The sequence below is a fragment of the Podarcis muralis genome, chromosome 12 (genome assembly GCF_964188315.1).
Source record: "Podarcis muralis chromosome 12, rPodMur119.hap1.1, whole genome shotgun sequence".
Classification (NCBI taxonomy): domain Eukaryota; kingdom Metazoa; phylum Chordata; class Lepidosauria; order Squamata; family Lacertidae; genus Podarcis; species Podarcis muralis.
Genome location: NC_135666.1, coordinates 53,374,692 through 53,396,528, shown reverse-complemented (window position 1 = coordinate 53,396,528; position 21,837 = coordinate 53,374,692). Strand labels below are relative to the sequence as shown.

General features: G+C 43.5%; 1 protein-coding gene across 1 annotated transcript in view; it reads right to left on the bottom strand.

The window, feature by feature from the left end:
- The window catches only part of STAC (SH3 and cysteine rich domain), a 77,119-nt gene that overhangs the window by 4,389 nt on the left and 50,893 nt on the right, over positions 1-21,837 (bottom strand). The window contains exons 3-10 of the mRNA XM_077916475.1: positions 17,799-17,899; positions 14,969-15,050; positions 13,236-13,351; positions 8,826-8,907; positions 6,842-6,912; positions 6,156-6,244; positions 2,966-3,017; positions 1,043-1,180 (exon numbers count right to left, since the gene is read on the bottom strand). Coding sequence (XP_077772601.1) covers positions 1,043-1,180; positions 2,966-3,017; positions 6,156-6,244; positions 6,842-6,912; positions 8,826-8,907; positions 13,236-13,351; positions 14,969-15,050; positions 17,799-17,899 — 731 coding nt within the window. The remainder of the gene's footprint in view (positions 1-1,042; positions 1,181-2,965; positions 3,018-6,155; positions 6,245-6,841; positions 6,913-8,825; positions 8,908-13,235; positions 13,352-14,968; positions 15,051-17,798; positions 17,900-21,837) is intronic.

Sequence of the window (21,837 nt, the reverse complement as noted above, 5' to 3'; positions counted from 1 at the left end):
CAGTTCCTGGGAGGAAATTGCCAAAATGTCTAGGATAATCCGGACGTATGGCAACCCATGCCGGAGGTGTAGATTTTGGTGAATTTCCTTTCAAACAGCTCAAAAACTTCAAAAAAAAATTGGCCAAAAAAAGAGAGAAAAACAACAACTTTGTCAGAAGAAGCTCAACAATTTTTGTGTCCGGATTTTCACTTTTTGAAACATGGCAACCCTAAATTCTGAGCACATCACACAAGTTCATCTTCAGGGGCAGAGTGCCTGCTTTGTACACAGAATATCCCAGGTCCAGTTTCCAGGTGTGGCTGGAAAAGTCTTCTGTTTGAAAGCCTGGAGGGTTACGACCAGTCAGTGCAGATGCTGAGCTAAATGGATCAAAGGCTTGATTTGGTGCACAGCACTATTCTGCATTGTTTTTGTTCATCAGCCATCCCTGAACTTTGGTATCCTCCCAAAACTGATTGCGCAAAAGGGCTAGAAGATTGACCAGTGGTCTGACCTTCTTCCCACGGTAGTGGCAGAGTACTTGTCATTTCACTCAGTGCCTCCCCAAAATCCATTAATAGCATCAACCAATAGCATTATTTTGACTTAACTGGCTTTTTTTGTATGAATATTAAAAAAGAAAAATTACTTTCACTTGCTGTGACTGAGAGGCAGTGGAGGTGCTAGCAAGATGGACTGGCTTTTTAATCATTGCTTTTAATTAATAGAGACTGTGAATGACTCTTGTCTTATTATAGACTAGTTTTCTATTAATTTGCTTAACTGCCTGGCATAAGCTGGACTGCCATGGGCTAGTAGGAAGCAACAGTAATTTAAAAAACCCAGGTCCATATAATTTGCCATGGTAGTCACTTTCAGTTCAATTATGACTCGATTAATATGTACTTGAAGGTATATATGCTAGGCATCACAATCTCAAATCTCCAGTCATAATACATTCTCTTGGAAGTATGTACCATGGGATTTGATGGAGCATGAGAAAAGTCGAGATGTGATCGCAACGTTTTAATGCACAGGAAGGAATTCGAGGTTTACTCACTTGGTTCTCTTTCAGGGTTATCTGCCCCTGCTCCTTGCATCCAATAAACGTTCTGATACACCTGAAGACATGTTCATCTTGTTGTACTCTTTGAACGAAATTTGCTGGGAAAAAGCCAACTCGGTCTTCTATTTTCCCCTGTGAAGAAGGTGAAATGACAGAAGAAGAGTTATGGGCCGCTGTAATGCTCTTGAAGATGGTTTAGAAGCTGCTGCTGCTGGTACAGAAGGCAGTGGCCTGATCTTAAAGACTAACACCAATCGCTGGTGTGCTTCTAAGCTAAATTCAAGTTATTTATGCTGTTGCAGAAAGCACTAAATGACATGCAGCCCAGGTATCTGAAGAAGTTACTACTCCTATATAGATATGGAGAGAGGCATCTTGGCAGTTCTGCCATCCTATGAAGTTCATGGGGTGATAGGGTATGAGAGGGTCTTTCTGTGGTGGCCCCCAGACTGTGAAATGACCTCCGTTCTGAGGTCTGGCCACACTGTATACCTTACGACATCTGGTCCATTTTGCATGGGCCTTTGGGGGTGAAGGATGAGATCAGAACGTCCCTTCCATTTAATATTTACAAAGTACATTGTATTGAGTGGTACATAACTGCCCTGGGACTGCATGGCCGCAGCATTGCATTTTGTTTTGTATATATTACATTTTTAGCCTCCAAAATCTAAACCACTGAGCCTCTTGGGCTTGCCGATCAGAAGGTCGGCGGTTAAAATCCCCACGACAAAGTGAGCTCCCGTTGCTCGGTCCCAGCTCCTGCCAACCTAGCAGTTCGAAAGCACACCAAAAAGTGCAAGTAGATAAATAGGTACCGCTTTGGCGGGAAGGTAAACGGCATTTCCATGCACTGCTATGGTTTCCGTGCTCTGTTGCGCCAGAAGCGGCTTAGTCATGCTGGCCACATGACCGGGAAAAAACTGTCTGCGGACAAACGCTGCCTCCATCGGCCAGTAAAGCGAGATGAGCGATGCAACCCCAGAGTCATCTGCTACTGGACTTAACTGTCAGGGGTCCTTTACCTTTACAGGCATTCAAAGTGGTGTACGTAGTTCTCCTTCCTCCCATTTTAACCTCAAAACCACCCTGTGAGGCAGCTACAGCTGAGAGACAGTGACCAGTCCAAGGCTGCCCAGTCAGCTATGTGGCTTAGTGGGGAGATGAACCTGAATTTCTCCAGAGACTCTAACTGGTGCACCACACTGTCTCTCACGTTATGATAATGCTCCCACCAAATAGGTGGATGGGTTGATTGCATCCTTCTGTTTCAGCTACTGCTCTGAATCAGCACCCCAGATTGAGAAAGAAGGGAAGAGCCCTTAAATTGTTGCAGTGATTTGCCAACAAGGCGGTGCTGATGTTTGGGAGGTGGGGGCGTGAGGTTGCAGTTCAAGTTGCCTCTGGGGTTACCGCTGGCATGCTTGCTTTCCTTCCACCCTCCCATCAACCAATGTCCCTTCCTTGGTGCTGCTGTGCCTTGCAAGGGCTTCTTTAGAATGCCAATAACAGGGCCAGATTTTGGTAATATGGCACCCTGAGCAAGGACCAAATCCTCTCCCCCAAATATTTCTTATTTTCACGATAATTCCTTTGGGTACAGTTGCTTTTTGTGGATCTTCTCAGTAGATACTCATATAAATATAGGTGGTTTTATTTATTTATTTATTTATTTATTTATTTATTTATTTATTTTGTGCCCTCTCGACTCGGTGCTCTGTGTGGGGGAACTGTCCACACTGCCAGTAAAGTACTACTTTACATCAGCTACTGAGTGGCTACCAAGGAACAAAAGTGTTCCCTTAGACCAGAGTTAAGCACACAAAATGCTGTCGGTGCATCAGCACTAATGACCAACACACACGTGCAATGTTCATTTTCTTTCTTTCCACATTACTTGGGTAATTGCGATCGTACCTTCCACCAGTCTTCATTTGAGTCCTCCAGAAGTGTGATCCTATCTCCTGGCCTACAATCAGAAGACAGAAGCATTGGGAACACGTTGTTTAGATAAATGAATATGTATTACATTGGGCATTTTGTTTGAGTTCAGTTCAGCAAAATTTAATCCATTCATTCATTTAATTTGTACACTGTTTTTCATCCAAACATCCCAGGGTGCTTCACAACAGGAAAAATACAAAATGAGAACATAAAATACATAATAAAACAAAAACAGATCAATAACCCAAACGACAACAACAACAAAATAAATTTCTTAAACCCCGCCCTTCTGACTGGGTTACTCCAGCCACTCTGGGCAGCTTCCAACAAAATACAAAGGGGGAAAATCCTTTTCATTTTAAAAGGCACAGTATGTCAATATTTTCTGTGTTAATTTGCATTACTATTAGCTGGCTTTATTGAGTTTTAAATGGTGATAAATTGTCAGCTGCTTTGTAAAGCTTATGCAAGCAGCCCAAGGATAATTTGAATAAAAATAGAAAGTTATGCTTGTTCATGTATCATGTCACCAATGAATTCCACAATGTCTTCAGTCCCCAAAGTGACTTTAATGATGACTTGTCCATTTTATCCACATTTTGGGATTCTAAATGAACCAGCTGAAGTTCCCACTGTGAAGCTAATGGAATAAGCTGGTCATGATTAACTTAGGCCCTATAGCAGGGATGAAGCGGGTGGCGCTGTGGGTTAAATCACAGAGCCTAGGACTTGCTGATCAGAAGGTCGGCGGTTCGAATCTCCACAACGGAGTGAGCTCCCATTGCTCGGTCCCTGCTCCTGCCAACCTAGCAGTTCGAAAGCACGTCAAAGCGCAAGTAGATAAATAGGTACCGCTCTGGCGGGAAGGTAAACAGCGATTCCGTGCGTTGCTCTGGTTCGCCAGAAGCGGCTTAGTCATGCTGGCCACATGACCTGGAAGCTGTACGCCGGCTCCCTCGGTCAATAAAGCGAGATGAGCGTCGCAACCCCAGAGTCGGCCACGACTGGACCTAATGGTCAGGGGTCCCTTTACCATTACTTTATAGCAGGGATGGGGAACCTCAGGCCTGGGCACCAAATGTGACCCACCAGGTCTCTCTGTCTGGGGCTCAGAACTCTCCCCAGACCACACCTCCTCTTCCTACTTTTGCTTTTGGTCCTGCCCACCACTGGCCTGTGGGAGGTTACCCAGAACCCCTCAGGCTGAGAAAGGGCCTCCAGCTCTTGCCTACAGCTTTTGATGGGACTTAGTTAAGAAGCTAACTCTAGCAGGATGGAAATCATTGAGTCCTTTGATGCCTTCTCTAGATCCAGTGAACAATTATCTCCATTTTCTCTGTCATTTTCACATCTAGGTGCCTCCCTATTGCAAGGTTCCTAAGCACCTCGTGAGGAAGCTTTAGTAAAATCCAAGTCACTCCAATGTGCCTGTTGGTTTAGCCAAACTTAGAGCAGCAGTGACAAAGAAAAGATGATCCTGTGTCAATTCCAAAACGCCGTTCTTCATCCATGTCTAGTTTTTGGGTTAGCCCCTTGTTCTTGGCATAAAGTCATCGCCATCAAATGTCAGCTAAAGAAATGTTGAGAAAACTCTTATCATGTATGCCCCATGTAATCTGTATACAGTCAGGGAGGAGCACAGCTGGGCACTTGGACATTAAAAAATATACATGTTGAAATGTGTTTGTGGGGACCGTTCATGCTAGGATCACAACAACTACTACTACTATCTGGGCCAGTGCTCCTCACTGGAAAGAAAGGTGAATTCCTTCTCCTAAATGGTTGCCAAAATGGATACTACTGGTTGCTGGCAGGGGGTAATCCTTCATCAAGGGGAACTGCCTCAATATCAAGATATTTGAAATGCCAAACATCACCTGCTCCCCCTTCTTGATTCAGGAAAACACTCTGGCATATTTCCTGCTACCTGCCACTCATATCTAGCTAAGAGTCTGAGGTCTGAGTTGGGGCCTGTTTGATGGGAGAGCATTTAAGAAGGGAGGTGGAAGCATGTAGGGGGTGACTAGGCAACCACAAGACTTGTTCCTCAGCCCCAGTTTTCCTTCTCCAGCTGGTCAGGAGGTGGCAGCTGCCATGGCTGGGGTGATGAAGCGGCAGGACAAGGTGGGTGGTGGCAACTGTGACTGGAGCCTAATGCTGAGTAGTTGCCAGAGTGATTCACCTGATGACTCTAGCTCTGAAGACAAAGATTGTACGTATCTAACTTGGGGCTGGGATTTACATTACATCCAAGCATCTGCGATGGCAGATAAATGGCTCTTTGGGCACAGGAAATGGGGATTGTGAGAGTGGCAGGATGCGTGAGCCGGAGGCCAAACACAAAACCCCCAAATGAAAAGTTGTTGGGGGAAGCTAGAGAAAGAGGGAAGCAATCCGCTTCTCTGTTCCTTAAGTGTCTCCTCCTGAAAGTCTTCTGCAAATTTAAAGGGGGCTGTTTATCTACTTCTGCATTTCGTTAGGTCATTTGTATATGAAACAATCGTCACAAAATGTGGCTCTCTTTGATTCATTGGTCTCGTCATTTTCGGTGAAGAAGGAGCAAGATGATGCCCTGAGTGACAGCCTATCACTTCACAGAATAGACTTCTTTTTTAAAGAAACTTTTATTTTTATCTAACCAATCCCTTTTTGCCACACAGTCATGTATTGTCCTGCAGGTTCTGTTTTTACATGCTGTGAATAAATTGTCCGGGGATGTTGTGGTGGATGGAGCCTGAATAGCTGCAGAGGTAGAGAGGTATGCCATCTAGCCTCTCAATTCAGCCTTCACTAACCTCCTTGAAGGCCACAACTCACACCAGCGCTCCTTAAGTGCTTTTCCTGGCAGGAATGGGTCCTTGAACATTGATAATACCTCTTGTTTTCCTTGTCTGGAAGATGGAGAGAGACGTGTCTGTAGAAAGCGTGGCTGGAATACAGCCTACTGCATGAATTTACTGTTGCTCTGTCCATTTTTGCTTCTGTCCCTGCCTACTTTTTCCTTTGGCGTTCTGCTCATTATTGGCGTGTGTACCCTGGAAAGTTCCCCTCAAGGAATTGTGGCCTTTGGGCTGGCTTGGCCCTGATGTTACATGAACACATCTACACAGCAGGTCAGAATCGCGTTCTTCCCAATTCCCATTAATAAAATACACAAGTCTACCTCATTTCCAAGTCTTCGTTCTCTTGTGGTACAAATTTGTACAAGGCAACATAGGCATTTGTCTGTACTGCGTCTTTACTGAGAGATCCCTTCAGCGTGGAAAAAAAAGAAAGAAGAGGAGATATTGGAATCTGTTCTTTAACAGTAGCGTTATGTATAGAACAAAGCTGTAGACAAATTCAACCACATGCACTCTGAAAATGAGGTACTGATTTGATGTAGGGTGGTTTTGTTTATACAGCAATTGGGAGTAATAGTCAAGTTCAAGCCAAATATACTGCCGTGTTTATCTTAACCTGGCTTCCGGATGGAGAACCTAAATGGGGGAAATCTATTACTCTACGGTCTCTAGACTAATTTTGAAACAGAATTAAAGAGCTGCCAGATTTCTGGATTTGGGCAGAGGGCTCCATGCTTTAGAATGTGTTAATCATTTTGTCATGGGCATAAATAAGGCCTCATTCATAGACGCTCATAGGAGTCACATTGCTACTATGTGATCCCAAACTGCCCTATTTGTAAAAACCACCTTCTTCATAGGAATGTGAAATTTAATTTCGGATTTGTTACAGCACAGTCTATATACATGCCTACTTAAATGTAGGTCCCATTGAATCCCATGGGGCTTACTCCCAGGAAAGTAGGTACAAAATTGCAGCTTTATTGTCACATTAAAAAAATATCACCTGTAGCATGGAGTTTATTTTCTTCGGTTCATCTCCAAAGTCCGCGGTACCATTTACTGAGTATGTGAACACTGTAATTAAGGGGACAACAAATATTAAGACCAAAATCCTAGCTGCCAAACAAGCCAACCATTTGTTTCACGTGTTTCTTTTATTCCAATGCTATTATCTTTCTGCTTTCATTTCGAAACTTCGCTCATAATGCGCAGCACCTTCTGCAAATGAAATAGCAAAGCAGTTGACTTTGTTGTGCTCCTATTGACATTTCTGTAAGCCTTTAATGGGTATGTGGGATTGTCCACATCCACATGTGATCGTCAGTTGTCATCACGTTGCTCTTTAGCCATCTCCACCACTGGTGAATCCTTGGTAGTGCCAAACCCTGCTTGGGGTTTTATATGCAAAGTACTGCAGCAGCTATTAATAGCATCTATGAATAGCACCCACACTATTAATAGCATCAACCTGTCATCTGAAAGAACAGTTCCATAATCAAAGGCAGTTGCATACTGTGTCTCTGGTGTGAAATGTTTCCATTAGCTCTTTGTAATGCTGGATGACTTCTTGCCACATGTGGCGGCAAATACAGCTTTTCTGTGGCCATGAACACCTGCCTGACCAGCCTCATTATTGAACACCCCCCAGTAGCTGGCTCATGTAACAAGTCTTGCTGGGAGATTCTAAAAAACAAACACAATGGAAATGATGCTCACGTGCAAGAGGATCTTGAAAATTACACAAACGAAATTTATTTTAGTATCTGATCCACTACAGTATGGCTTTGAGCTAAGGAAGATGAAATCAGCATTTGTAGGCTACCTTCCCCTGCACTGAATATTGAACTCCATCGGGACACATGATGTGTCTTGCAAAAGCGTTAGACATAAGAAACAAGAGAAGGACTGTGGCTCAAGTGTTGGAGCATCTGCCTTGATGGTCCCTAGTTCCATTCCTGTTGTCTCCAGGAACAGTTGAGAAAAGTCAGTGTAGAATACGCTCAACTAGATGGACCAATTTTCCTAAGAGATCTGCCATGGAATGCCCATTCTGTCCCTATCCCTACCTGTCATTTGTGGACTGGATTTCATGTTTGCATAGGAGTCTACATGGGTCTACACTCATGGACAAACTGTGCAGTCTATAGAAATATTAAATGCAGTTGGGTGAAGACAGGGGTGCACCAGACAACAGGGGTGACTGCTTCACACAAACCAAATCCCAGGATCACCTAAGATATATGACATAGGATATGCCCTTGTACTGGGCTTATCTGCACTTTTGCCCGGCTTTCAAGCCACAGCTCTTTCCACAAGCTCCATGTCTGAGCACTTTTTTCTCTCTCCAGAGGTTTCCCTGCAAAGACCTGCTTTTTAAAGCTGAAGTGCAAGAAATGGCAATTCGGGCTTTCCGCAGATTGCTGTTTGCTCCAATTCCACTTTAAAGAGCGGGTTTTTGCAGGGAAAGCTGCACACAGAGAGAGCACTTTGACACAGAGGTTTAAAGCGCCTGGAAAGCACAGAGTAAATATGGTTAATAAGCCCACTGAACTAGAACATTGGCCCTGAAGTATATTCCTTTTCATATGCCCGCATGCCAGAAGCCTTGGAGACATGGGAACTTCAGGAACATGACAAAAGGTCTGTGCAGACAGCATGGGCAATTCAGTAAATATTCTAAGAGGAACATTTTGGAGTACCTGGTGTATAGTTTATGTGCTGAGCTTCTGACTGTAAAGAAATCCAGTGCTGTTCAAAGGAATGGTTAATGTGCCGCTGGTGTTTGTTGGGGCACGCACAGTCAGATCTGTCTACAAGTTACTCATACAAGGCCAAGTCAGGTCGATCCCACAGGCAACAGTTTCTTTTAAAGGTAGAACAGGTGAATGATAAACAGGGATCTGAAAACATTTAATGGGGATTATAATTATTTTCCCTTGGTTTGAAGATTGTTTGGGGGCCACTGAACACCTGAGCTTTCCACGTACCACTATTGCTGCGTTTCCTGTTTACGTCCAATACGCTTCCAGGACTATCACCTTCCTCGGGAACTTCTGCTAAATCCGATGTCTGTAAGAAAGGAGGAGAAGGGGTTTGAAAGCGTGAAAGTGAGCAAAAATGAGAAATAGACGCGCAAGAGATTGAAGCACATGGCAACAGCTTGGTGGTGGGTGTGGAAGGAATCAGGAAGTGTCAACACTGACGACAAAATGTTATTGAGAGGTGGAGTTCAAATATTTGATGGGAGAATAGCAGGACATTTAGATGCGCTGTAGACCTAGATGCTGAATCTAATTCAAACAAGGCTCTTTGTTTACACAGGAGAGGAAAATGGAGTTAAGGGAAAAGGACAGGTGGTTTTTGGAGTTTACATATGCAGTAGATTATAATTCCATCATCTCAGCAACAACTAGCAAGGAGCACAACATAAATTATCATGCAACAGAATGTATTTATGACAGGAAGCACACATGAAAGGAGATCCTGCAAGACCTCTGGAGAGTATAGTGTCTGGTATAGCCATCTGGTGCCTGGGGAAGCGGACAGGTTTTGCACTACTGCAACCATGTGCCTTATTTCTATCCTTTCCCTAAAAGGGTAAGCTTTGGGATCTAAAAGGTGTTCTCTGGAGTCTAGATTGCACTGATTGCATCTGTTGAGAATCAAGTCCACCTGCTCACCTGCACATCACTTCATTTGCATAGCTCCACCCCCTTGCCTCCACCATTCTAGGTTCTTTTTTGTGGTCACATCAGAACTTGACAAATTATTGGGAACTGGCTTTTGGACAGAGGTAGAGGTTGATAGATGCATACACAGTAGATGTTGAACAGTTCTATCCCTTGTCTGTTTACTCGTAAGCTGCCTCTCCATTGTGACTGATTGAACTGACAGGTCTTAGGAACAGTCCCAGGGACCCAAAGGCTAGTGCTGTTAGGAGGCTGTTGGATATCACTGTTAATATTACTGAAATGAAATAATTGCTTGGATTGCCATATTTGAAATGGATTGGTTGCCAGAGCTGTTTATTGCAATGATGATACATTGTCTTGATTTTGCATCACTGCTGTGTTGTAGGCAGCTTTGGACACATCAAAGCGGAAAGGTAGCATAGAAATTAAAATCGTCACCATCAATGGGTGTCTTATCACAGTGATTTAGAATAACAAGTGGTGGCTTAAAAGGTCCCTCTATACCAGGCATGGCCAAACTTGGCCCTCCAGATGTTTTGGGACTACAATTCCCACCATCCCTGACCATTGGTCCTGTTAGCTAGGGATGATGGGAGTTGTAGTCCCAAAACATCTGGAGGGCCAATTCTGGCCATGCCTGTTCTATACCTTCATGGATCCTGAAATCCCACGCTCAAGTGATCTGAAGTTCATGTGTTTTCTTCCAAATAAGACTGTGGTTTTAAGTACTACACACTTATGCGTAATCCACTACTTGACAGCCTGACTTGCCAAGGAGTAAATCCCACGACGTATTGCATTCTGTACTTACACCCACTCCCCATCTGATCAAAATTTCAAGGCAAGCTGGCAATATGTTCCTGTTTTGCATGCTTGAGTAATCATTTATTACTTAACAGAAAGCTTTACCGATTTGACAAGAAACAATTACATTTGTGGAAATTCTGGTCTGTGGACGAGCTAAAGAAACGAAGAGGAAAGATCACAACGTTTGAACAAAGCTAGCATTTGCTTTGGGGAAATACAACATTCATAAGTTGTGAGGGTTTATAATAGGGCCATTTCTCTAGGAATACGCAAAGGTCTCCATGTAGATGTGTTTAGTGGAATAGCAGCAACGTTAGCGGCTGTGGAATTCCTGCAGAACAGCAGCTCTGCCCAATGGAAGACACAAGTACATGCTTACTCCTGAGGAACCGTAAACTGGGTGGCTGGTGAGAATGGAGTCTGCCCAGAGACACCATTTGGGCCTCTAGTTCAACATTCACTGGTCACTAGAGAGGTTCATTCTCAATGCCTTAACAGCAGTGAACGCCGGCAGAGGCCGTGCCAAGGAATGAACCTAAGTGTACAATTGGTTGCATTTGGAGGAACGTGAAAGTTTGGAATCCCCCGTCTGTTTTCCACATTTGTATACATGTTATTCTTCTGCTTATCTCTCATATTTCGAAGTATTAAAGCTTGTGGTGAAAGTAGATAGAAACGGATTAGTTTTTAGAAATACAGTGGTACCTCGGGTTAAGTACTTAATTTGTTCCGGAGGTCTGTTCTTAACCTGAAACTGTTCTTAACCTGAAGCACCACTTTAGCTAATGGGGCCGCCTGCTGCCGCCGCAACCCGATTTCTGTTCTTATCCTGAAGCAAAGTTCTTAACCTGAAGCACTATTTCTGGGTTAGCAGAGTGTGTAACCTGAAGCGTATGTAACCTGAAGCGTATGTAACCTGAGGTACCACTGTATAGAGTTAAAAATATTTGCCCTGTGCAGCGTATACTTGAAATCTACCCATCTTATGGAAAGCTGTAGGGAATCTCAAAGTAGCCAAGTTCATGGAGCACAACACACTTTTTTTTTTTTTTTTGACACAGAGGCAATTTCAGAGGATTTAGGGCTTGCAGTTTAACAGAGACCCTGCTCTAGAGCGTATTTAGTTGGAAGGTGAATCCAGCCTTGCCACTGCTGCCATGTTGAAATGCTAAAGAATGCACAGGCCAGCTATTCGCTCCTCCAAATACTACTTTTTTTCACTAGAGAATAAGAAGTGTGTGTGTGTGTGAGGGGTGGTGGGTCCCATTTTGCCGCTTAAGACAAAATGAGGTGCCACCCTACCTGCCGCTGCCACCTGTGCCACCTGCACCGTTGCCTCTGCTCCCAGCACTGGTGCAATTTTGAGTGAGATCTTGCAGATTTTGGGTCAGCTCTTGTGCGCTCTGCAATATCTGGCCTGAAATAGGTGCCAGTGCTGGAGCCACTTCTGGAAGCAGTGGGGCACCCACAGAAGGGCTGGCTCAGGGGTTTGGTTCCTCAGGGGCTAATGCTGTACCAGCCCTGGGGAGTCTATGCATGTTTTATAACACCAAAATTCAAGAGCAGAAGAGAAGTTCAACACAGGCAGAAGAGTGAAATGACAACTGAGGGATCCTCTCAGTCCTCTGCCAGGTGATTATTAGACAAGCCAGTTTTATTTCATTTATTTAACAAAATGTTCAGTAAAATATTTATTAAAAAACACAATAAAATTAGCAAGGTCTAAAAATAAGTATACACATAAAAATTACTAACATAGACATAAAATCAACAGAATAAAAAAATAAGTGTACATAACAAAATTACATGTAAAGGTAGGTTTGCTGAAATAATATTTTTAAAGCAGTCATCTGCTTTGCATGACCCCAACACTGTGTACAGCATCATGATGCTATGGTAGGTCCAAGCTTCTGGGTTTTTTTTTAAATAGGAATGCTGGTGATCATTCACAATCCTACTTGTGCAGCGCACAGTGAATCCCTTTTGCAGAAGTAAGCATTTCAAGTGTTTTGAGACTGTTGGCTTCCCCATAATTATCAAAAATAGTTCTGGCCTTGTTTTCCAATCAGTGTTCTAAATCAAACCCATAAAATGGGATTTCCCATCTGTTCTGTTTCTGTTTCTCTCTCTCTTACAGAGTCATTTAAAGACTGTTCTTTTGTTTCATTCTGCTGGCTATGCCAGCCAGATTCTATTGAGGGTGGATTTTTATTCTATGGAATTTGCGTCAAAGCCCACTAGTGTGGGGTTTCTGATGGCAGTGCTGTTCCATCAACTCTACCATCCTCACCCACCTGAAGATCTCACATTTTAAATTATTCTGTCCATTCTCAATTGCTGCCCCTGGAATTCTCTCCCGGAGCAATGCCTCTCTTTGACTTTATCATATGGCTCCTCATTGCCACAAACCTTTTAGTCCAAAACCCTCAGTGCAAATAGCTGCATTTGTTCACATCAACGCCTCCTTGCCATTGCCTCTTTCATTCTTGCTGGCTTCCTGTTATTTACTATCATTGCCTGTACCTTTCTTCTGCGGTCCATCTTTTCCAGTATTTTAAAATTGGTGCAAGGGTTTGTCTTCTTCTTTTTGCCTACTATGAACCCCTTATAAATTGGTGGCACTGTTTGAAGAACCACCATCAGCACTATGTCAGGCAGAGTGATTATGAATGGGGATGCTCAGATCTTTATTTTTTTATTAGAGAATGTTGAATTACCAACCAAGGTACAGGCAGTGAAGCAGTATATATCATTCCCAAAGAAATCAGGCGCCTGCAGAAGAGGTTTAGTAACTAATAGTAAGAAGTGGCACGTAACCAGGCACCCAAGTCCTTTCTGGGGAAAGTAGGTGAATATACTATGGAAAAAATTGGCAACAACCCAAAACAGCACACTTACTGAGTTCCTTTTCGGTGAATCTGAGCTGCTCCCAGAACTGCCTTTCTTCATTTTTTGGGCTAAGGAAGTTCCAAAGCGAAGTGTTTCATAGACGGGGTCAACCTTATTGCCACAAGCTGCAAAAGAAACACAGATAAGAAGGGAGAAAAGATAGGACTTTAAAAGTGTTCTTCTTCTTCCTTGAAAAATATTGCTTATCCTTTCAAGATGGAAACTAACATCCACCTGGGCCATGGACCAAAACAGATGTTCAGCGGAGGGTCCAAGTCCAGGAACCAGGTCTCTGCCAAACATCTGGAAAGAGAGCAGAGCAAAACTCTGCTCAAAGTAGCTCACAATGGATCAAATAAACAGTAAGAAACATAACAACAAACCCATAATGTGTTGTAAGGGTTCAGAATGTCATTATAGGACCAGGGATGCTAATGTCCAAATGGGCACTCACTGGATGACTTGGGCATCCCAGGCTTGTGCAGTGACTACTTTTAATTTTGCCAAGACATGGGCAACCCATATCTTGCTCCTCATCTTTGACTTTCAGTTCATTCAAGGAAGGCTCAAGACATTCTGGTGCCTGCGATGGAAAAATCTAAATGCTAACTGCTCCCACTGAGCAATATGGGCCCAAATCCACTGGGAAGCTCACAGTGCTAGTGCACTTGGTAAATTCTTATTCGTCTCAATGTGACTTGCAGAAAACAGAAACGCTACTATTTTTTCGTGTGCTCCAGGGTCAGTTCTGTTTCTTACTCGGGATGGCACCCCAGATTTGTCACCTGAGACCTCACCTTGGTTTGTGACCTCTGTATTCATTTGAAATCCACGCCTTAGAGCTTCTTACTCAGTAGTTTGATTAAGTTTATTTGCCAGTCACTTTCTTTATGGCATTCTGAGCCTTGAAACTTCTGCATCAGGGATGGGGAATGTCGGACCCTGGAGCCAAATATAACTCTCCAGGACTCTGTATCAGAACTCTCCCAGGCCATGCCTCCTCTCCCTTCATGCCTCTCACTGGCTCTGCTTTGGACTCTGTGTCTTTTTGCCTGGTTGGAATGTACCTGTGAACTCTGATAATGCCTCTGGGTGGAGGTTAGAGAGGAGTGTCTGTAGAAACTAGCCTACTGCACAAAGGTGAAATTTACATTTGTTGCTCTGCCTACTTTGGCCCTTGGCCCCAGACACCATTGGCGTGTGGCCTCCTGTGAAGGTTGTCTTGGAGAGACTGAAAATGATTATTCCCCACTCTTGCTCTGTGGAATGAAATGATGTTTGCTAGTGCTACCCTTGTGAAGTTTTTGTTTTCCAAGAAGAAGAAGAAGAAGAAGAAGAAGAAGAAGAGTTTGGATTTGATATTCCGCCTTTCACTCCCTTTAAGGAGTCTCAAAGCGGCTAACAATCTCCTTTCCCTTCCTCCCCCACAACAAACATTCTATGAGGTGAGTGGGGCTGAGAGACTTCAGAGAAGTGTGACTGGCCCAAGGTCACCCAGCAGCTGCATGTGGAGGAGCGGAGACACGAACCCGGTTCCCCAGATTACGAGACTACCGCTCTTAACCACTACACCACACTGGCTCTCCAGGGAATTACCTGGGCAGGGACTCAGTCAAAGTCTTGCTGTGATTAAGCATCACTCGCAAAAGGGCACAGAAACCTTTGCGATATCAATGAACGCTACAACTTGCAGAATTGGGGGGCAGGGACCATTAACAAAACAAGACTCTATCTGAACTTACCAATAGGCATTACTTCTTTGATGCAGCCAAACTGCTCGTGAATGAGTAGCGGAGAGCTGTAGTAACGGCGAAAACCTTTGGGCTAGAGAGTGAGCAAATGAGAGAGCGAGAGAGAGAATGAATATAAGGCAATCATGACCCATTCAGTTCAATGGGGTTGCTAGGTTCAGCGGACGTACAATGAAGCTACAGTAATATGGTATACAGTGGTACATTGGGTTAAGAACTTAATTCGTTCCGGAGGTCCATTCTTAACCTGAAACTGTTCTTAACCTGAGGTACCACTTTAGCTAATGGGGCCTCCTGCTACCGCTGCACCACCAGAGCACAATTTCTGTTCTCATCCTGACGCAAAGTTCTTAACCTGAAGCACTATTTCTGGGTTAGCGGAGTCTGTAATCTGAAGCATCTGTAACGCGAGGTACCACTGTATCTGCTAATTCTTTAGTGCAGAAGTCAGGAGCCTATGGCCCTCCCAAGGTTGTTGGACTCAAATTCCCATCAGTCCCAACCAACAGAGTCAATCGTGATGATGGGAGTTGGAGTTCAACAGCAATGACATGTTCCCTATCCCTGCTTTACTGGGGCAACTTTACTTTTTACTGCAAAGCTAAAACTGAACAGCGTAGATTCCTTCCTGTTGCTGGATCTGCATGGGATCCAGATCATAAGAACATATAAATTAATTTTTGTACTTTAGCATTCATACTTAGGGGAAGTATGTTTCATTTTTAATTGGAAATATTTTGAAGGCTTCCCCTTTCTGGTAGATGTCCTCTTTTGTGGGGGTGGCAAGCTTCTATGCTCAATCGTGCCAATGAAACATCATTTATAACCCAGAAATAAAAGGTAAAGGTAAAGGGACCCCTGACCATTAGGTCCAGTCGTGACCGACTCTGGGGTTGTGGCGCTCATCTCGCTTTATTGGCCGAGGGAGCCGGCGTTTGTCCGCAGACAGCTTCCGGGTCATGTGGCCAGCATGACTAAGCTGCTTCTGGCGAACCAGAGCAGCGCACGGAAACGCCGTTTACCTTCCCGCTGAAGCGGTACCTATTTATCTACTTGCACTTTGTGCTTTCGAACTGCTAGGTTGGCAGGAGCAGGGACCGAGCAACGGGAGCTCACCCCATCGCAGGGATTCGAACTGCCGACCTTCTGATCGGCAAGTCCTAGGCTCTGTGGTTTAACCCACAGCGCCACCTGGGTCCCTTAACCCAGAAATACAAAGCAGCTAATAAAAAAAGACCAGCCAGAATTAGAAGATTTAAAAGCCTAGTGTATAAAAATGCTTCGCTTGGTGTCTAAGGCTATAAAGCAAATAAATTAGATCTGACTAACTAGGTACTAATTATGCAAAGCAGATCCCCTGCATAAGCAGTAGGTGTTTCTTTTCTGCCAGCAAAAGCCACTCTGTGGTGTGGTGAATCTTGGATGGATCAGCTGCACCCAAATGCACAAAATGGGGAGACAAAATAGATTTCAGGAAGCGCCATCAATTTAGCTCATGGGGGAGATAAATGCCTTTTCCCCCATCCACGGGAGTAGCCAGGCAGGCAGGGGTTTTGAAGGGAGGTGTTTTTGCTTTGGAGGACCCCTCCCCATCTCCTCAAACCCCCTTCCTCTCTAGGAATCTAGTCTGGTTCATTTTAATCACGGAGAGAGCCAAGCTACAGGATCAGATCTCTGCATCTCTCTCAAAGCAGAAGCCAAAGAGGATGCTCGCTACACACAGAGGTGGGTGGCGGCTCCGTGACACTTCAGGTTCCCAAATGAAACTGGCAATGGAAGGCAAGGGAGCAATGCAAAGAAATAGGGGCAGGGATCTAAGAGGTTTGGACACAGAGCAGACCATCCCCGATGTTGCTGAGCAGCTTTGTAAGAGTGTGCAGATGAGAACCCAAAGTAGGTTGCTGCTTTGCTCTTTCCCTGGCCAAGAGATGGAAGGAGCAATGAAGGTAAAGGTGGAGAAAGATTTGAGGGGTTTTCTTTGGCCGTTGGCAGTAGCAAAGGCTTGCATTTGGGAATCTGAGACTCTGCATGACAAAGTGAGAAGTTATGATGGCTTAAGGGTTTTCAGCATGGGTCCTGGCATTTGGGGGGGCAGTTGGAGTCTATGGGATAAGCAGTGAGCCCGCTGTAGAAATATGGGCCTTGGCAAATGTCCAACAATGCCCAGTCCTGTAGCCCTGTCTGAAAAGCAACAACTCTTGTTTAACTGAGCCTGTAAGAGTCTATATTTCTCAGGGTTGGCATGTTCGGAGTATGATTTTTGAATTCTGTGCCTAGAATAAGTTTCTTGCTAGATTATCTTTTCCTAAGCACTGTGTGCTTCTTCAATTCAGCCAAGACATTAGGTGGGACCTGCTGGGCCATATCTCTTGCCCAGTCTGGTTTGTGGCTGTGTTTGATCCAATTACTGCCTTCTATATATATATATGGGACGCGGGTGGCGCTGTGGGTAAAAGCCTCAGTGCCTAGGGCTTGCCGATCGAAAGGTTGGCGGTTCGAATCCCCGTGGCGGGGTGCGCTCCCGTTGCTCGGTCCCAGCGCCTGCCAACCTAGCAGTTCGAAAGCACTCCTGGGTGCAAGTAGATAAATAGGGACCGCTTACTGGCGGGAAGGTAAACGGCGTTTCTGTGTGCTGTGCTGGCTCGCCAGATGCAGCTTTGTCACGCTGGCCACGTGACCCGGAAGTGTCTGCGGACAGCGCTGGCCCCTGGCCTCTTAAGTGAGATGGGCACACAACCCCAGAGTCTGTCAAGACTGGCCCGTACGGGCAGGGGTACCTTTACCTTTATATATATATATAATTATCCAATTACTGCATTACCAGTTTGCCCATGCAGCGTTGCTGTCCAATGCTCTCTGCACATCTGTGGTGAATGCTCAGCTTGCATGCCTTGCAGCGCAGTCCATGTTTAGCGTTTGTCCCTGTCAGAGGAACAGAAATAATTTAATTACAGAATATCAATAGTTTCCATGCATCCAAGTGACCTCCCGCAAAGCTCAAACAGGTCTCAGCCTTACAGTACTTCACAAACCTCCAGTCTTAATACAACTGTGCAGAATCCACAGACCTACGCCTGGTCCCCCCACCCACAAAGGGATGGTTTACTTTCTCTTTATTTTCTAAAAGAATACACTACAGCTCAGCTGAGAAAAAGATCTCCTTGCTTGCAAATCATAATTGCCTCTCAAAACATAACCCTGTGTCTTATGGGAAAAGTTATGCACTGTTGTAACCATGATTTGATTTGCAATTAGCTTCATAGTTGTAATAAATGAATACAATATTAGATTTTACAATAAAAAATATAGCCCAAGTGATCCAGTTTTTAACTTTGTCCCTCTTTCTTCAATCCTAGAACATCTAGTCGCTGCAGATGTGATGTTAAGAACAGATGTACTTGGGCAGCATACCTTAGTTTATCATATCTGCATTCAGAGTATCTTAAAGGGCAGGAATGTATAGCAACTTTTAAAAATAAACGTTAATAAGCTCCCTGCCCTGTAGGCCTTTTTCTACCTGGCCTGGGTGGGCGGGGCCCAGACTGACTCCAGCTACAAAAGCTCAGGCTGCTGTAAAGGTCAGAGAGCAAATTTATCTAAGAGTCGGTGGAAGAAGATTGGAAGAAATTTAAAGACTATTTGCAGAAATACTGTAAAATTAATGAATGTTAAAATGATGTAGGACTGAAAATAAGCAGTATTGGTAACAAGATTAACAAGAATATGCAAATACAGATTGATAATGGATGAAAATACATAGTTATAATAGGTTAAGATATTGAGTAAAGCTAAATGAAAGAGGGTAAGGATTTGCTGAAATCATTTTCTAAATGGGAATACAAAAAGGGGAGGTGTGAGGAGGTCAAGGAAATAAGGAAATGAGCTTAAAGATATCAAAAAATGGATTTATTTTTTAATTTTTTCCCCTTCTTTCTAGTTATTAGTTTTTTCTTTGTATTGTGAATCTTTTTTTTATTATTCCACTTTTCTATATGTGTTTTTTAGTTTGCTAATTTTTGTTTTAATTTTCTCTATTTTGTAAACTTATGTTTTCTGTAAACTTTATTCTGTAAACTTTATGTTTTTTGTAAAACTTTAATAAATATTTCTTTAAAAAAATAATGAAAAGGTCAGAGAGCAGCTTGGCTGTCTCTTAGTGCAGACCCAGATCATCGAGTCTGAGCTTCCACAGTTGTTGTCTGCCATGAACTACCACTGGCAGGATTGGCAGCAGATATATTACATGCCTATTTTATTCTCTTGCTAATTATGCTGTTTTAAATGTGCATTTTCTATTTGACTTCTTATGGTCATGATTTCTTTTGAAATCTTTAAGATAATTTTCTGTTGTTGGTTTTGCTGCATTAAACATGCATACTTTGGTTGCCCTCCTTTGTAATGTTTTATTTTGAAATCCTTATGGTAATATTTTAGTTTCTCGTTAATTATGTTGTTTTGAATGTATACTTTATATTTGACTTTGTTCAGTAATGTTTGTTCTGGGTTGATTTATTTGATGTTTCAATGTGTTGCAAACCACTCTGAGGCTTTTTCTTAAGATATAAAGCAGTATAAAAATGAAAGAAATAATAATGATGATAATAATAAATAAAATAAAAATACTCAGAGGTAAGCCCACCTGAGTTAGGAGTATAGCATCTAGATCAAGGGAAGTAATAGTGCCACTGTATTCTGCTCTGGTCAGACCTCACCTGGAGTACTGTGTCCAGTTCTGGGCACCACAGTTCAAGAAGGACACTGACAAACTGGAACGTGTCCAGAGGAGGGCAACCAAAATGGTCAAAGGTCTGGAAACGATGCCTTATGAGGAACGGCTAAGGGAGCTGGGCATGTTTAGCCTGGAGAAGAGGAGGTTAAGGGGTGATATGATAGCCATGTTCAAATATATAAAAGGATGTCATATAGAGGAGGGAGAAAGGTTGTTTTCTGCTGCTCCAGAGAAGCGGACACGGAGCAATGGATCCAAACTACAAGAAAGAAGATTCCACCTAAACATTAGGAAGAACTTCCTGACAGTAAGAGCTGTTCGACAGTGGAATTTGCTGCCAAGGAGTGTGGTGGAGTCTCCGTCTTTGGAGGTCTTTAAGCAGAGGCTTGACAACCATATGTCAGGAGTGCTCTGATGGTGTTTCCTGCTTGGCAGGGGGTTGGACTCGATGGCCCTTGTGGTCTCTTCCAACTCTATGATTCTATGATTCTATTATTCTATGAGTTCAATGGGGCTTACTTCCAGATAAGTGTGTGTGGAACTGAGGTCTAATATATCATGGTCCTGATCCAGAAATAGAAGAAAAAAGAGGGAAGGCTTCTTAGCAGTAGAGTCTACTGACACAAAAGAGACAAGAAGCATCTGGTCATGATCAGGTATTGATTCTGTAAATCCCATGCACTGTGCTTCTTGAGTCACATCTTTCAGTTGGAACAGGGTGTACCTATGGCTAATCCTCATCACCTCTGCACAGTACAGAAGAAAGACTCACATCCATCAAAGGCACATCTGTATACCATCTCTGGGGCCATGGCAAAGGATTGTTCTTTGCACATTTTTTTTTGTTCTGTGTGACTGTCTCTGAATCAGGAAGGATGGGTGTGTGTGAGGGGCAGGGAGGGAGCCACTGGGCGCTGTAAGTTATTGATCCTATAATCCAGTGCACTTTTAGATTTGAGCTATCATCTTCCTCAGGGGCAATGTCAATACACGAATTCAGCCAAGCAAACTTTTGCTTTTGTGTGGCTTTGTGCAATTGTTGCCCCTGAAGAAGAATGGTTGCTTTCTTACAGGATTTGGGGTGTACATCTATCAGTCTGAATGCCATCTTGGGGTCTCCCCCAAGCCTGTGGTTTCACATCTCTAAGCTGGGGTTCTGTAGAAAAAGAGATTCCTAAAGTTAATGCCATTAACTTAATGCTTCCAGCCAGGAACGCCTCAAGCCAGGTCTGTTAAGTATCTCTTAGCAGCACGACTAAAGAGTGCGGATAACTTACAATGTGCACACGTTTAACACGTGCAGTTTCAACTTTTATGCAGCTGAGGACTGGCCAGTTGAAATTGCACAAATTAAATGCATGGAAGGTGGAGAGATTAAAAGCTCTTTTTTGTGCAGGGTTTTCCCAGTGTGGAAAGAGCTTTTAAGCTCTCTGCCTTGCTTACTGGGCTCCGAAAGCGCCTCCTAGATCCCTGAAAACATGCTGGACAGCTTAAAAACCCTCTGTCTTGCTTAGGGGGCAAGACCTGGCACACTGGTTCCAGATTATTGCTCCATCTAACCCAGAACTGTATGCTTTGATTGACAGTGGTTCTCCAGGAAGGATTCGAAACCTGGGGGACCAGAGATTCTTAGAAGACCAGAGTAAATATTTGAACTATTCGAAAAGCAATTGTAATAAACAGATTACGCTAGCAGGACTGCAAGAAGTTCTGTAAGGAGGATTATATGAAATATTGCAAGGAAGACTATGAAGAGAATTATTAGTTAATAAAAATTAAAAGTAATAGAGAAATTAAGAAATGCAGAATAAGTGATGAAGAACTGAAAATCTTCAGAGGTTGTTGACGGAAGTATAAGATAAGAAGTTATGTTAAATGACTGTTGGAAATGATATGTTAAAAATTAATAAAAATGTATATATATATATAAAAGTTTGGGAAGCTCTGGTGTACCCTGTTCCCACTGATCTGCCTAAATAAGCGTTTGCATGCCAAGTCAGAAATCCATTGGGTGGTGCTCCCTCAACTTTATAATGATGCTTCATCTGTTGAACTGCCCTCAGACACAGCTGCCCTGGCAACACACGGTGTGGCATCCTTTTGTATATATAAATTTTCCTGTAATAAAGCA